The following is a 17,661-nucleotide window of genomic DNA, read 5'->3' as shown; positions in this document are numbered from 1 at the left end:
TAATAGTATATGAGTTTGCTGACTATATCAGGAGCTCTTGAAGTTTGTTACCATATTTAACTTTTCAGTCGCCTTCTTTGTTTGTGTTGGATGGCTACTTTAGCTTCTTCAGACGGAGTTTCCTCTGCATTACAGTGTAACATTTTTTCATAGATGCTGCTTTCCAATGTTGTAAGGAAATCAGAATTGAAGATCATGGTGCCAGTTGTACCTCTCAGTCTGCTACAATGATGCCAAAATATGCATCAGTTCTGGGGGGTGGGAGCTTGAGACTTTTGAAGGCATTCATTTAAATGCTGTAAGGAAGGAGAGCATAGGTACTACCCACTGTATAAAGCCCTTTCAAAGAATGGTCATATTTACAAACTTGTTCACATCTCCCTACTTTTACCTGGCCCCATGGCATAGAGGGAAAAATCCCTTAATGCACTCCAGACAATCAATGTTTGACTAGAGTAATGGATCCTGGAGAAGCCAGGCAGAGGAGGATGGGCATGAGCAGCCAATGTTGGCTCCTGCATCCTGGGAGTAGGGAGAATGCTTAGGTTCACTGCAATAATGGCATAAGAGCCTGGACAGATGCAAGAAGTATACCCCTTTGTTGGGAGGTTACACATGCATGGAAGGGTACATGCATCTCCTGAATGCAGTGATTGTGACGCTTGCAAGGCTACTGCAGGTCGGGGATGTGGTTAGGGCACACTCCCTGTCAGCAGTCCGAGGCTTCATTAACCTCTGCTTTCGCTTCTTACAAGAGACCTGTCTTGTAGCCCTTATTGGCTATTAACAAAACCTCACCATAAGACAAAGTGTATTATTCTAAAGCCTGTTTGCGATGCTACCAAATGTAATTGATGATCTGATGTTGCCATCCTTCATTTATCCTTGACCTATGGGACTCTGTTCCGAGACTCAGAACCAGCTCTGTCATTACAACAGCTTGCACGAACCAAAAACTCCCAAGTCAAGTACCTATCCAGAATGTTTCTCTCTAAATTACCTCAGACTGAGTTTGCAGCTATAATACAAAACTTGGAAAAAGAAAGTACTATAACCATTGAAGAGGCTATGTCCAAGGTGATACATGAGGAGACCGATTTCAGAGCTAAGATCCGTTCCTGAAAGAGTCTGAAGGAGGGTGGGCTGTCAAGGATAAATGAAGATTGACAACACAGATGGAACATTATGGTGAGCACATAACTTCTTTATCTGAAGTTGTCCATCTTCATTTATCCTTGACCTATTGGACAGAGTCCCCAGCTACCTTACATCTTGGGAGGCCTTATGGAAGGATATTCCTGAGTACCATAGAACCAAATGACGTTCTTCCCCTGGAGACCAGATCCACTTTGTAATGAGTAATAAATGTATGTGGTGAAGCCCACGTTCCAGCTGCACATATATTATCTATGGAAGCCTTGGAATGAAAAACAGCCGAAGTGGCTATAGCTCTTGTGGAGTGTGCTCTAACTGGGGCTGCCAATTTGAAGTTTTTCCTGTTATAGACAAAGGTAATGCATTCTCTTAACCACTTAGATAACATGACCTTTGAAAATTATTTACTTATGGAAGGACCTGAAATGAAAACGACTGGTCAGACTTTATGAAATCTTTAGTTCTATCGAGATAAAAACACAATTGTCTGCGTGCATTCTCCCTTGTTGAAAAAATTAGGGAAGAATAAAGGCAGTTCAATGGATTGATTAATGTTTTTTTCAGATACAAACTTTGGTAGAAAGGATGGCTTGGTTCTCAGGGAAACCCTGTCTTTATGAAAAATCAAATATGAAGGTTTTGAAGATAAAGCTTGAATCTCTGAAATCCTCCTAGCAGATGTAATGGCTATTAAGAAAATGGTCTTCCATGAAAGAAATTTCAAATCACAGGTAGCCACTGCTCAAATGGGGATTGGACCAGGGATTGCAGAGCCATAGTTAGATTCCAGGAAATGAGGGGTTCCTATAAGGAGGCCTTAACCTTAATGTTCCCTTTAGGAAAAAATTTGCACAGTCTATATGACATTAAAGCTTGTCCTTTAAAAACCATTATGGAAATTAGAAATAGCGGCAAGCTGAACTCTGATGGTAGAATAAGAAGCTTTCTGTTCGAAAAGTGTAGATAAAAATTGCAAAACCTCTTCAACTGTTGCCAAGAAAGGAATAAGTTTATCATCATGTGCCCATAAGGAAAATCTTTTCCATTTGCTGAGGTAGTTTCTCCTTGTAGAAGAGTTATGGAAAGCTAGCAACATTTTTCAAACTGGAGAAGATAAGTTATTTTGCCTGGCAGTCAGTAGAACTGGAGTAACCAAGCTGTAAGCTTGAGGTTTTTCAGATTGGGGTTAACTGGTTCCTTTGGATGGGACAGGAGATCTGGATCCAGGTCCAGAGTCCACAGACATTGAAGTAGGTATGGCCAAAGAAAGGAGAACCAAACTTGTTGAGGCCAAAAAGGGGCTATGAGTATCACTTTGCTCTTCAACCTTATGGCTTTCTTCAAGAAAAGGGGTATCAGAGGAATGAAGGGAAAGGCATAGAGTAGTCTCAGGGCTAAGCGTGAAGGAGAGCATCTCTCAGGGACTTCCCCTGAGGGGAGATTAGGCCAAAGTAGCTGCTGCACTTGTTCTGAGGGGATGCAAATAGATCACAGCAAGAAAACCCAAGGGCCTTTTCAAGGATAAATGAAGATTGACAACAGCGATGGAACTTTATGGTGAGTACATAGCTTCTTTTTATATTTTATTTAATTTCTGACTGATTGTGTACCTGCATGTATTGCCCCACACCTTTTTTCCAGTTGTTTTTTCTTTTCATCTTCTGTAATTGCAGAAGGAAGGTAGTTGTGCTTGTTGATCTTTACCATTTTATAAATTATGCAGTCTTTGGTTCTTACATTCAGTGAGATTGTGTCTCCTGCTGTCTAAAAATGTGTCTGCTATGTTTTTGTCCATGTGTATGCTGTTGGATCCATTCATGTCCATGGGAATAGCAAGGTGAAGAGGTAGTCCATTAGCCTATTTTCTCTTTTTTCATTCTGTTACTGATTACTGGCCTCAAACAAATGCCCTACACTGACCGTTTCAAAAAACTCCAGCTTTACTCCGTAGCATATCACCTACTCTGAGGGGATCTCTGCCTAACATATAAAGCTATGTCAAACCCAGAGCTGTTGGACATGCTACACCTAAAGAAATCCCAATCCCTCTGAGCTACATGCTCTAGGGACCTAAACCTTGTCACCACAATAAGCAGGACATGCTGGAGGGATATATTCCTGTCCCAGAGACTTCCCATACTCTGGAACAGGCTACCCATCCATGTCGAGCAAAGTTCTTCATTAGCACTGTTCAAGAAAAATCTTGATGAGTGGATGGGAAATAGGAAATTCACCCCGGGGATCACTTCTGTGTCTCTGCTCAACACTGGCACAGGAAAATAACTGTCTTGGGTGGCGTAAGCCAGAGAACCTTGTTGGCTAGGCTTATGTAGGTCCTTGGGCCGATAGCCTAGTACCTACCTATGAACCTATGTTTGAGATTTTAAAGCGTATTGTATATACTACAGATAATTTCTAAGCTAGATGACAGTAACGGTCAGCTCATGCTACAAGGGACACCGGTGCATATTATGTACATTTTATACATGCCTAGTTTATCACAGTACCCCTTTCTTGGCCATGAAAGGATCCCCCCCCACATACACACACCCACACCATGTGTTAAATTCTCTCAGGCAACAAGCTAAAAATCCTGTCCTTCATTATTTCAGTTGATTAATGTCATCAAAAGAGCATACTAGCGAATATTCTGATTTGGCAACATAGTAAAGGCTATTTTACTTTGCAAATCTGTCAGCATTTGTTAGTATCTCTAAATTGGTATTTAGGTATTACTTTTTAATAGCAGCGGCATAGTGGTGCATCAGTTAGCATTGGTTCCAGACTGGGGTACCTTCTCTGCAGTCAGTACGGGCTCCCTTTATCTTTGTGCATTTTTTCCTCTGCATAGGTAGTGTTTCTGTCATGACAAAGATCATTCAGAATTTAAAACCAGTTCATGAAAATCACTGTTTCTTCCTTTTGGAAGGCATTCATACTAGCATTGTTTAGCAGACTGCAGAAGTCTGCTTCTTACTGTTCCTGGCATGATAAACCGTGGCCAGAGCATGGCAAAGATATTCACAAGACATGTTTGTAGCAATAAAATGACTACCTGTAGGGGGTCTTACCCATGGTAATTTGGACTTGGAGTAGCTGCATAGAGTTTTCTTATCTAACTAGTCTAGAGGTAAAAGCAATGTTCCTACTGATTTTAAAATAAGCAATAATACCCTAAGTACCAATTCAGTAGTGAGAGACCTGACAACACAAGTTGACTGTGACCTCAACTTTGACCAACAAGTGTCTACTGTGGTGAGGAAGGCATTCTACATCATTCACCTGATTAGCAAAGGCATCGCCCCAAGAGCAAAAGAGATTATAACTCCCTTCTTCACGTCCTTCATCAGGCCTATTATTGAATATAATGCTCCCTGTGGTATGTACCATACCAGACACCTGCAGCAACTTGAGAGACCTCAAAGATTTCTAATAAAGAAAATTCAGGATCTCCAGCACATGTCTTATACAGATAGACTGAAGCTGCTGTCACTGTAGTCAGCAGCGTATAGACTAATCAGAGGCTACTTATGTCTGGTTTACAGGGCTATCTCTGACCCAAATCTAATGGAAATGCTGCACATCTGTAAGTCAAATTGGACTAGAGTCACCAGTTCCAGGGACCAAACTTTAGCCTGCGATATAAACAGGACCTGCTGGAGAGACAGACATATCTCTCAGAGGGTGCCACTTCTCTGCAATAGCATTCCATTCCATATCAATCAGAGCACCTCCATGACCCTGTTTAAGCGCATCCTGGACAACTGGATGGGAAACCATACATTTCTGCTGGGGATTGCCCCAGTTTCTCTTCTGGATATGGGTAGTCCTTGCTAGACAAATGTTGGGCATAGATGATGTGTCTCGTCTAGTATCATATTGGGATTTAACGGCTAGGCTTGTAAAGACCCTTGGGTCAGTAGCCTAGTAAGATCCTTATAAACCTTTGAACCTATGTGCTTAACATGTCCATTACAAACTGGAAAAATACAGTTTATCACAACTGTTTCATTGAAATACTTCTAAGATGACAGAACCCTCTGGCTAATCCATGCCAATAGGGGAGACCTCCCTCCACAATGAGTCTAACATAGCCCATTCTCAATAGTTCTTATGGACACTTGCGTGTCTTGGGAGTTCATATACTAGACAGATTTCTATTCAGTGACTTCTGTGATGACACTGTCTTAAAAATGCTTTTATTTTTTTTTTTAATTAAAAGAATAATTTGAAGTCGTTGCAGGTTACGTGACCCTGACACACCCTTAGGCATGTGTGTGTGTGTTTGCAGAGTTTTGTAATTTTGTTGAAATAACCTAAAGCAGCCATGTACATAGTAGCTTTTAACAGTGCTCCAATTAATTTAATATGTTCTTAGTCAGTCTGTTAAGTTTGCAGTTGAAAACTGGAACGGGCACTCTAATACTGTTTGTATTTTCCTTTTCCTTTTTTCCTTAACTCCATAAAGCATCGTCAGAATCACCAGCAGTCACAGGTGACACTGAGACAATAACACTAAACACTGGGGCACTACAAACATTTGAAATTCTTCCAGTAAGTAAATTTGTCTTACTTTATAACTTTTTTCTCAAAGCTGTGTGAACTGAAAATGTACTAAGAAGGTCAATGTTGAAATCCCACATCTTTCCCCACCCTAGTGGCCCTTTTATGATAAAAACGTGAGTGCCTACAAGACTGTGCATTACAGAGCTAAGAACTGCATACAATTGCAAAAGAAAAGTTGTGGTCAGAGCCAGTATATGTTATTCTTTGGAGAGGTTCACTTTAACAGTAAATCATAACATTTGTATTTACTTACCTCGTGTGTGTCTTCTAACAGGAATTAGAAGGCAGTGGCATTTGTGAGGAGCCAATGAAGACCTTTTATTTGCTAGATACTGGCTTAAGTTGGGATGAGACTCTCTCATATATCTTACATTGTTGAAGATGTCCTTCTATTCCTCTGTTGCAGTATTCTTTACATGAGAAAGTTGCCTGCCTCAACAACCAGACGTTGGCCAGTATACAAAAGACTTTTACTACTTAGAGGTACGTGGTACATCACATGTAGGCTGCTGTCAGACATAGGCCATAAAAGTGATGTATGCATGCAACATCCTCAGAACTTCTTTGCTGCCAGTCGGACACTTCACCCTTATGTACTAATGTATGTTTGCCAAAGTGGTTACTGTCTCAGTATTTCAGATAAGTATTGCATTGGGGAATCCTTTCTTTACATTTTTCATTGTGGTTAGGTTTAATGTCATCCAAGAAAGGCAAATGTCAATGTGGATGTCAGATTACACATAAAGACAATCATCAACAGTGCTTTTTTTGTCTTGGGCCTACCCACAATCATAAATCTTGTTCAGTCTGCCAGGCCTTTGTGCCTAAAACTTTGAGAAGTAGGTTAGCTTCTCTTTCTATTAATTTCAGCATAATCAGCACTTATAATCAGTACAAGAAACTCCTTGTGAAAAGCACTATGGAGGGTTCCTCAGGGCCTGATGCTGAGTTGCTTGTGAAGAGAAAGGCCAAGAAGCCTAGGCCTGAAACTTCAGCTGCACCTCCTGTGGTGGACATCTCTCCCAAGGCAGTTGCTAGCCTGGAGAAATATTGACCCCTACATCCAATACACAGGCCAAGCCCATAAAGGACGCTGCCTTGAATTAGGATGATAGCATGTCTATGGAGGTACCACAGGCATCCAGTGTAAATGTTCAGGGGGTAGCCTAGACTTGTGACTACTGAAGACCCTAGGGGGATCTGCCAAATAGTTAGGGAGGATGTTGATTCTGACATCATTTAAAGCCAGGCCTGCACCTGGTCCCCCGACATTACACAGAGCTGATCTGCATGCTAAGAAAAAACAAAAAACTAAGCATTTGACTCCTAGCAGTGACCCACTACAGGATTAGAAAAATTTTACACAGGGTATTTTTAATGCCCTTATGTCTCTTAGGCCTCCTGCTGGGGTTTCAATACCGGCCACAACCTAGGTTTCTGCCTATCAGAAGAGGGTTAGAGAAGAGGCTTCTTCCAAAGAGGAGGAATCCTTAGAGGATGAGTCATTAGCTTATTCATCTCAGATCCCCTCCCTGTTGGATTATGTTTCCCTGGAGAAGGACTCCAATGCTACCAACTCCCCAGTGGAGGAAATTACTTTCAGTGAGACCTTGGATAAGATGAGGGAACATTTTAAATGAGACAGTTGTCAGATGTCTGAAGTTCAAAAATGGTACTATGAACTTCTTCAGGTGGATATTCCCAGTTCTTCAGCCATACCTACTGTCCTTCCTGTCTTCTTAGATGCATTTGCATCTTCAAGTAAAAACCTGAACTCTCAGCCTCCAGCACCTAAGAAACAAGACAAATTCTACAACGTGCCTGAAGACTGTACGTTTCTTTTCAAAGCCCCTTCTGCTTACCCCTCTGTCATTGTTGTGGCTTCTGATAAGCCCTATAGGTTATTTCGCTCCACTACCTTCTTCCCTCTGACAAAGATAGCAGACATATGGAGAGGTTAGGAAAAAAAGTATACAGTTCCATCCTTGCCATTAGGGCTATCAATTTTCAGGCACATATGACTAAATACACCTTGGAACTCTTGTCCCAACTTTCTAGGTTCATAGGTAGGTACTAGACTATTGGCCCTAGGACCTATACAAGCCTAGCCAAAAATGTACCCTGGCTTTCGCCACCCAAGAAAATAATTTTCCTGTGCCCCTGTCAAGCAGAACCACAGAAGTGATCCCCGGGGTGAATTTCCTATTACCCATCCAATCATCAAGATTTTTCTTGAAGAGTGCTAATGAGAAGCTCTGTTTGACATAGATAGGTAGTCTGTTCCAGAGTATGGGAAGTCTCTGAGACAGGAATCTATCCCTCCAGCATGTTCTGATTATTGTGGTGACAAGGTTTAGGTCCCTAGAGCGTGTAGCTCGGAGGGATTGGTATTTCTTTAAGTGGAGCATGTCTAACAGTTCTGGGTTTGACATAGCTTTGTATGTTAGGCAGAGATCGCGACGCAGTAAAGCTGGAGTTTTTTGAGACGGTCTGCATAAGGCATCTGTTTGAGGCCAGTAATCCTCTTTGTGAGGTATTTTTGCGGCCTTTCCAGTTGTTGTAGATGTCTTGTGAGGTACATACCAAAAGGGGCATTGTACTCTATAATGGGTCTAATGAGTGATGAGTAGAGGGGAACAATGACCTCTTTTTTTTCTGGATGAGAAACCTTTTGTGATGAGGTGTGCCATGTAGAAGGATTTCCTGACCACTTTGGCGATGTGATTATCAAAGGAGAGACTACTGTCCACCTGTGTCCCAAGCTCTCTTATCACACTTTCGGTGTTAAGTAGACTACCACCTATGTGGTAGTTCATGGGTACAGAATTTTTACCAAAGGGGATGACAATGCACTTTTTCACATTGAGCTTGAGACCATGTCTTTGACACCAGGCATCTGTCTCAGTGAGGCCCTTTTGTAGGATGTCCACATCGTTAGGAGTTTCAATTATGGCTCCTAGTTTGCAGTCATCTGCAAATTTAGTTAGCCAAAGACCTTCTGTCTTAGCCTGTACTTCAGAGAGGTAGATACCAAACAGGAGAGGACCCAGGACTGAACCCTGTGGTACTCCACTTGTCACTGGTCTGAAGTCTGATTTGAAGTCTACTTTCACAGTGTTTGTTCTTTCAGTAAGCCAGTTGACAGCCCATCTTGTGACATAGGGATTTATACCTAGTTTAGTGAGTTTATCTACAATTCCAGAGTGGGGGATGGTGTTGAATGCCTTGGCGAGATCTAGATAGGCTGTGTGAACCACCTTACCCTCATCTATGGCTTTGGTGACTACTTCAAAGAAGTCTGTCAGGTTTAGGAGACATGATCTGCCTTTTACAAACCCAAACTGTGTGGGGTTCAGGGTTTGGAGATCTCCAATGTCTTTGTTTATGAGTTCCATGATGATATGTTCCATGGCCTTGCAGACTAGGCTCGTCAGGCTAATGGGGTGGTAGTTCCCGGGGTCTGTTGTGGCCCCCCCATTGTGGAGTGGGATAACTGTCGTGGTGCGCCATTCAATGGGCACAAAGCCTGAGGTGAGGCTATGATTGAACATGGTACTTAGGTGGCGTGCCAGTTCATTCTGTAGTTCATGTAGAAGGCAGCCTGGGATGTTGTCAGGTCCCATGGATGCTGTGTTTTTGGCTTTGGAGAGTGAAGTTTTCACCTGTGCAGCCGTGATTACAGGAACTTTGCATTCTTCCGGTATAAAGATGGGCTGTTTAGGGAGTGGGAGGGGGGTAAAGTTAGCACTAGACCTATCTGCCAGGATGTTGGCAATAACAGTTGGTTCTGTATATTTAGTGTCATTGTGCTGTAACTCAGAGCAGATCTGAGTGTTGCCATTGAGATTTTTGACATGGCTATAGAATGCTTTGTAATTGTCTTTAGAATCGGTGGCAATTTTGTTTTCATAACTAGCTTTGGAGGATATTATGAGGGATCTCAGCTTCTTACTGAGGCTGACCAGGGAGTTCCTCCAATCGTGGGATTTTACTCTTTTTTGCAACAGTTTCTTTCTTATGTTGTAGAGTTTGTTTATGGCAGAAGACCACCAGATTGGCTTCCTTTTTTTGGAGGATAGCATCTTGGTTCTGTTAGGGATAGCACGATCCATGCACTCGTGTAAGTGCTTATAAAGTGCATTTGTGTAGGATTTAGCAGTTGTACCTCTATTGTCCATCTGCATGGGTGTCATGAAGTTTGCCACTTCTGTCTTAAGAAGCGTGAAGTTGGCTTTGGAGAAATTTTTTACGGTTGTTTTCCTAATGGGGGGGTGGGAGCGGGATTTGGATGTCTAGGGTGATTAGCTTGTGGTCGGATCTGACCAACAAGAGGCTGACCTCTGGTATGGAACACCAGTCGCCCATGTTGGTGATGACCAGGTCTAGGATATTGCTGCCTCTGGTGGGGGTGTGGATAAGTTGATCCAAAGCGTTGGAATTGATGATTTCCAGAAAACATTGAGCAAAAGAGTTGGTACATGAGTAGTTTTCCCAGTTAATGGTAGGGTAGTTGAAATCACCCATTATTAGAGTGTTGGGTTGTACCTTAATATTTTCCAGTGTATCAAGAAAAGAGGAGTGGGAATCCTGGGGCATGGTGGGGGGTCTGTAGCAAGCTACAATCTGGATTGCGGTTTTGCCCAGAGTTAGTTGAACTTGGATAATCTCGGATGCATTATGCTGAGCAACTAGCTTGGAGGTGTGGATATCCTTAATGAATATGGACATGCCTCCACCTTTAGTGTTTCAGTCTGAGTTTGGTGGCCAAAAGGTGTGGTATGAATTATAGCCTGGTAATGCAGGGGTGCTCTCTGGAGCTTTGAACCAGGTCCCTGTCACTGCACAGATGTCAATGTTCTCCATTTTAAGGAGTGCCTTGAGTGAGTGCATTTTGAGGTTTAGACTTTTAGCATTGAGTAGCATTACCCTCAGATTTTGCTTGCTTGTACCTGTTATGGTGGTGAATTTGTCATTTGAACCTTGCCTAAAAAAGGCACTATAGGGGTAGCAAGAGCCTTTGCCAGTATCCGGAATCACAAGGGCGACAGATGCAGGCCATCTCTGGCAAAGCAGCGTGGTCTGTCAATCATGTCATCCCAGGCAGACAGATACTGGATTCCCTTAGAATGACACCAGAAGCTTAGCCAATTGTTAAAGTCAATCATTTTGTCCTTGTACTGTGGTGTCATTCTGGGTTATGGCAGGATGCTACTCAGGGCTAGGGTCATACTGGCCTGGGCTACAAGATCAGAGAGCTCCTCCATGTCTCTTTTCATGTAGTCCAGGGAGGTACGTCTCAGGTCATTCACACCAACATGGACAATGACAGTCATATTTGTACTTGTTGTGGAGTGACCTGAGTGCGTGCGTTATGTGGCAGATCCTGGCACCTGACAGGAAGCTGACAGTAACTTTTTGCTTGTTTAGCCTGGTGAGTGGAACATCAGTGTGCCTGACTACAGAGTCACCTATGACTAGAGTGTTGGGTACGTTATGTCTTATGGGCTGTAGTTGAGTGACACAGAGTATGTGGGCTATGTGTCATTTGGGTTGTATTGGGGGGGGTGGAGGTTGCTTGCATTTCTGCTTTGGAGGTCTCTGTTGTTTGGGCAGATTAGTACTGAGAGCCTTCGCAAATGTAGGTGTGTGTTTTGTGGTTCTGTGTGTGTGTTTTGGTGGTGTAGGTTTTGAGGGACTATATGATGAGTGTGGTGCGGTGCAAGTGTTTACCTTCTCCTCTTGACTATCTAGGCCAATCTTTGGTAAAGAGAGCTTTGCTTCCAGTTTGGCTATATAAGTGCATCTCTCACAGGTCGTAGTGTTGGGTGGTAGGAGGAGAGGGTTGTCTGTGTACATGAGGCAATTGCTGCATTGTCCCAAGATGCCCAGATTCATCAGGTAGACATGAGAAAACACCAGGAGCTGACCTTGAGACATGCCTGAATAGTTGCTTATTTATTAAGTACTAAAAACTGTTTTCCTCTAGACAAGTGAGGAAAGTTGAGTGCTGTAGTAATTTGTAACTTATTTAGTGCTTACAATGAGTTCTGAACAAGTGCTGAGATCAAAGAAACAGATGAGTGCTAAAACTAAAAAGCTGGCTGGTTGCAAGGGAAATTTTTAAAAACAGACTTTATGGCGCCAGGAATAGTTTAACCCCAGTTAAGTCGGGGGGGGGGGCTTAAGAGCACACAAACAGTCCTGGACACAGCAAATCCATATCTGACCTGCCACAGGAAAGGGGGGAAGCAAGCTTAGAATTTTTTTTCCAGTAAAGTGGAAATGGAGAAAGCTGGAACAGAAGTTAATTCAACGTTAAGAATCTGAGTGGGTTGGCCTTCACAAATGTTCTCTATTAGATTGAGTGAACTAATGACACTAGACTGGGAGGAGTGTCACAGATCAAATATACAGTACGGGCGGGCAACTGCAAAGCCACCAAGTATAAGAATACACAACACCAGGGAGGGTGGGTGGTTAAAAATTTACAGTTCCTAGCTGTAGCCACTAAATGAAAGTTTTAAACAGATCAAAGAGCAGACTCGAGAATGCTTTTAACAGACAAAAATGCACAGAAAAGTTTGGATAGAGCAGTCACAAACAGAAAATACAACTCTCAGTATGAAAAAGCAGTTTACAGTTAAGTAATGTTAAAACAGTTTAAAACAGTACATAAATGCAGTGAAACAATAAAAAAGCTTTATAACAGTGCAAAAATATAGTAGATCAACTGTATAGCACAATTATAAGTGTTTCAGAAGTGCAATTCAGTGAAATAAGTGTAAGAAATAACTTAGCCTGCTCTTGAAATCTTAAGGAATTTCCACTTATGCAATGCATTCCAGAGCCTGACAATACAAGCAGAACCTTTATAAGACACAGGGTTTATATAGCAGTAAGAATGGAAGAGTTGGAAGATCAGATTACTTCTCAGCCCCTGCTATTACCCAATCACTCGTACTACAGAAGGTCAGAAGGCCTTGTTAGTCTCAGTAATAATGAAGACAATCAGCAGAAAATAGCTGCCAGAAACACAAACAAAACTTCCAGCCTACACAACAGGCCTCTATCAAGATTATGCCACCTGAGCAGAACACAGAAGCCTCTCTTTAAAAGCATAGAAAGAACACCCACAAAGAGAAAATCCAAGTCTCAGTATGAAAAAGCAGTTTACAATTTAGTAATTTAAATAAAAAAGCAATTATAGTAATGCACACTATTACAGTTCCTAGCTGTAGCCACTAAATGAAAGTTTTAAACAGATCAAGGAGCATACTCGAGAATGCTTTTAACAGACAAAAATGCACAGAAAAGTTCGGATAGAGCACTCACAAACAGAAAATACAACTCTCAGTATGAAAAAGCAGTTTACAGTTAAATAATGTTAAAACAGTTTAAAACAGTACATAAATGCAGTGAAACAATGAAAAAAGCTTTATAACAGTGCAAAAATATAGTAGATCAACTGTATAGCACAGTTATAAGCATTTCAGAAGTGCAATTCAGTGAAATAAGTGAAGAAATAACTTAGCCTGCTCTTGGAATCTTAAGGAATTTCCACTTATGCAATGCAATCCAGAGCCTGACAATACAAGCATAACCTTTATAAGACACAGGGTTTATATAGCAGTAAGAATGGAAGAGTTGGAAGATCAGATTACTACTCAGCCCCTGCTTTTACCCACAGTCGTACTACAGAAGGCCTTCTTAGTCTCAATAATAATGAAGACAATCAGCAGCAAATGGCTGCCAGAAACACAAACAGAACTTCCAGCCTACACAATAGGCCTTTATCAAGATTAAGCCACCTGAGCGGAACACAGAAACCTCACTTTAAAAGCATAGAAAGAACACCCACAAAGAGAAAATCCAAGTCTCAGTTTGAAAAAGCAGTTTACAATTTAGTAATTTAAATAAAAAAGCAATTATAGTAATGCACACTATTACAGTTCCTAGCTGTAGCCACTAAATGAAAGTTTTAAACAGATCAAGGAGCAGACTCGAGAATGCTTTTAATAGACAAAAATGCACAGAAAAGTTCGGATGGAGCACTCACAAACAGAAAATACAACTCTCAGTATGAAAAAGCAGTTTACAGTTAAGTAATGTTAAAAAAGTTTAAAATAGTACATAAATGCAGTGAAACAGTAAAAAAAGCTTTATAACAGTGCAAAAATATAGTAGATCAACTGTACAGTACAATTATAAGCATTTCAGAAGTGCAATTCAGTGAAATAAGTGTAAGAAATAACTTAGCCTGCTCTTGGAATCTTAAGGAATTTCCACTTATGCAATGCAATCCAGAGCCTGACAATACAAGCAGAACCTTTATAAGACACAGGGTTTATATAGCAGTAAGAATGGAAGAGTTGGAAGATCAGATTACTACTCAGCCCGTTGCTATTACCCAATCACTCGTAGGTCAGAAGGCCTTGTTAGTCTCAATAATAATGAAGACAATCAGCAGAAAATGGCTGCCAGAAATACAAACAAAACTTCCAGCCTACACAACAGGCCTCTATCAAGATTATGCCACCTGAGCAGAACACAGAAACCTCACTTTAAAAGCATAGAAAGAACACTCACAAAGAGAAAATCCAAGCCTCAGTATGAAAAAGCAGTTTACAATTTAGTAATTTAAATAAAAAAGCAATTATAGTAATGCACACTATTACAGTTCCTAGCTGTAGCCACTAAATGAAAGTTTTAAACAGATCAAGGAGCAGACTCGAGAATGCTTTTAACAGACAAAAATGCACAGAAAAGTTCGGATAGAGCACTCACAAACAGAAAATACAACTCTCAGTATGAAAAAGCAGTTTACAGTTAAGTAATGTTAAAACAGTTTAAAACTGTACATAAATGCAGTGAAACAATAAAAAAAGCTTTATAACAGTGTAAAAATATAGTAGATCAACTGTATAGCACAATTATAAGCGTTTCAGAAGTGCAATTCAGTGAAATAAGTGTAAGAAATAACTTAGCCTACTCTTGGAATCTTAAGGAATTTCCACTTATGCAATGCAATCCAGAGCCTGACAATACAAGCAGAACCTTTATAAGACACAGGGTTTATATAGCAGTAAGAATGGAAGAGTTGGAAGATCAGATTACTACTCAGCCCCTGCTATTACCCAATCACTCATACTACAGAAGGTCTAAAATTATTTCAGGTATGCCAGACTCAGAGAATAAGTCTTTGGCTTCATCCCCTGATTGGGGAATCCTCTCAAGTGGACCACTATTCAGTAATATTTAGCTATGATGCTGTAAAGGCATCAGCTAGGGCAACTGCCATAGGTTTGGTCCTGAGAAGACTTGTCTGGTTGAGACTGCAGCCTCTGTCAGAGGACCTTAAATCCAAACTCTTAGATTCTCCATTGGACAATCCAGCCCTGTTTTGCCCTACTGCTGTGGAATTGTTTAAAACCTTACAGGAGAAGGGTAAAGAGATGCAGGGACTAAAACACATCCTGGTGTCACATGTACCAAAATTTCAAAGGAATTATCCTTCTAAACAAGTGTTTTTTAGAAGGCAGTCACAGCCTCCTCCAGCTAAGACAAAAAAGTCTGGTAAGAGAAATCAGCAACTTAGGACTCCCCAGAAAGCCCCCCCCCCCTCAAAAACAGTCCTTTCCTGACAGACCATGGTCCATCTGACTATTTGGACCACAAATATCCCCCTTTCCCTTTCAACCCCAGCTTAGAAAAACATAATACAGGATGCCTGGCTGCTCTCCATCATAAAAAATGGGTATGGGATTCACTCCCACCTTTCAGGGGCATCCCACAACCTCCCAGAGACCTACTTACACATTTCCCAAAGGTGGTTCAAGACCTGTTGGATCAAGGCACCATTCAGCCTGTACCATCCAACCAAAAGGAAAAGGGTTCTATTGAAGGATGCTCTTGGTACCAAGGAAACTGGGCCCATGGAGAACACCCATGGACATCTACTACCTCAACACCTTCCTGGAAGTGCCTACATTCAGAATGCTTACTTTGCAAACCTTTTTCCCTCTGATCATCCCACAAGCCTGTATGATCTCCAAAGATGCTTACCTAGACATCCCCATTCATCCCAATTACAGGAAATGTTGACAGTTCTCTGTAGCCCCTTGGCACTTTCAGTTTACTGCCTTGCCTTTTGGTCTCTCCACTGCCCCAATGGTATTCACTAAATGCCTAGCCACAGTAATTGCTTTCTGCAGACTTCAAGGCATTCAGGTCTTCCCATACTTAGATGACCTTCTCTTTCTAGCAGCCAGTCCAGGATATTAGAGCACAATCTAAGCTCTGCTATCTCTATTCTACAATCTCTGGGTTTCAAGATAAACTACCAAAAATATGCTATTTCCCCATCTCAGGACCAGCTATTTCTGGGATGCATGATATAGCTAGACCTTATGAAGGTCTTTCTCCCTACTCAAAATACTCAGGAGCTCATCTCCTTTTTCCAAAGCCTCATCCTACTAACTCACATCACTGCCAGGACCTTTCTCAGAACCTTGGTCTTCATGGCATCCACCACCCCAGTGTTTCCTCTACCAAAATTGCAAATGAGGAAACTGCAGTGATTCCAGAAATCAGTGTGGATGCAACATGTACATCCACTAGAGTTCCCAGTTCTCTTTCTCCCTTGCCTGAAGAGTGAGATACCTGGTGGATTCAACAGTTAACTGCCAACCCAGGTGTCCCACTCCATCCTCTACCACTGGTCCAGGAGATGTTCACAGATGCCTCAGATACACGATGGGGAGCAGCTTTTGGCTCCATAAAAGCACAAGGAACTTTGACCCTCTCAAATAAGGGAACACCTCACTATAAAAGAAATGAGGGTACTACTGCTGGCTATTCAGACCTTTCGATCCCTCTTCATTCCAGGCCCTCTAAAAATTTTCACAGACAACATGTCCATTCTCTGGCATGTCAACAGATATGGAGGGACAAAGTCTTATCTCCTTTGCAGACTAGCTCTGCAAGTGTGAGAACTGGCTGTCAAACTTCAGACTCCCCTCCAGGCTGTATATATCCCGTCTAGACAGAATGTAATGGCAGACACATTGAGCAGGTCCGACACACAATCCCTCAAATGGATGCTTCAAAGGGAAGTGTTCCTGGACATTGTCCACAGATGGGGTACTCCCTTTTGACTCCTCAATTAACAGACAGCTTGCATGATTTTGTGCCAGAGATCCACATCCTCTGGTCTGGAAGGTGGATGACCATAGCTTTTCATGGAAGGGGATATTTATGTATGCATTCCTTCCCCTTCCTCTCATTCCAAAATTCCCGCTAAAGATTCAGCAGGACAAACCTGACCCCTTTTGGCCAAAACAGCACTGGTTCCCACAATTCCTGCATTTAACCAGGGGTAATCACCACAAATTACCCCACAGAGTGGACCTTTTCACACAACACAAAGGGACTCTAATCCATCTCAACTTGTCTTCTCTTCAGCTGACGTGAGTGATAAGGTTTTATTTCCTTTCAGAGATGTTTTTTCAGAGGTTATGCTTAGGGTTTTGCAGGAGGCCAGGAAACCCAATGTTATTTATCCATATGGAAGAGATTTTCAATTTGGTGTCTTTCTCTTAACCAGGACCCATTTAAAGTGGAAGTCCCACTGGTTTTCTCATACCTCTGTGAATTGCTGGATGCTGGCTTAACTTACTGTTCGGCTGGCTTAACTTACTGTTCGATAAAAATGCACTTGTCAGATATTTTTGCAAGTCTGCCTCTTTCTCCACCTTTAGCCTCTAGATTGGAGGCTAAACAATTCTTAAAAGGTGTCCTTCACTTGAGACCTCCCAGGAAACTTGTTCCACCCTCCTGCGATCTTAACTTTGTATTGGAGAAACTGAACTTTGCCCCTTTTGAGCCAGCAGTGTCTGCATCCTTGAAATACTGCCCCTGGAAAACTATTTTGCTGCTTGCACT

The 17,661-nt window shown here is 41.8% G+C and overlaps 1 protein-coding gene across 3 annotated transcripts in view; it reads left to right on the top strand.

Annotated features, from left to right (window-relative positions):
- Positions 1–17,661, top strand: part of DMTF1 (cyclin D binding myb like transcription factor 1) — an 884,631-nt gene that overhangs the window by 617,604 nt on the left and 249,366 nt on the right. For all 3 annotated transcript variants that reach the window (XM_044088345.1, XM_044088344.1, XR_006366980.1), the window contains one exon: positions 5,624–5,709. In XM_044088345.1, the coding sequence (XP_043944280.1) occupies positions 5,624–5,709 (86 nt within the window). The remainder of the gene's footprint in view (positions 1–5,623; positions 5,710–17,661) is intronic.

The sequence above is a fragment of the Protopterus annectens genome, chromosome 11.part0 (genome assembly GCF_019279795.1).
Source record: "Protopterus annectens isolate FY-2018-M chromosome 11.part0, PAN1.0, whole genome shotgun sequence".
NCBI classification, from domain to species: domain Eukaryota; kingdom Metazoa; phylum Chordata; order Ceratodontiformes; family Protopteridae; genus Protopterus; species Protopterus annectens.
Note: the sequence above shows the minus strand (reverse complement) of the source record. Positions and strands in the feature narration are given on the sequence as shown.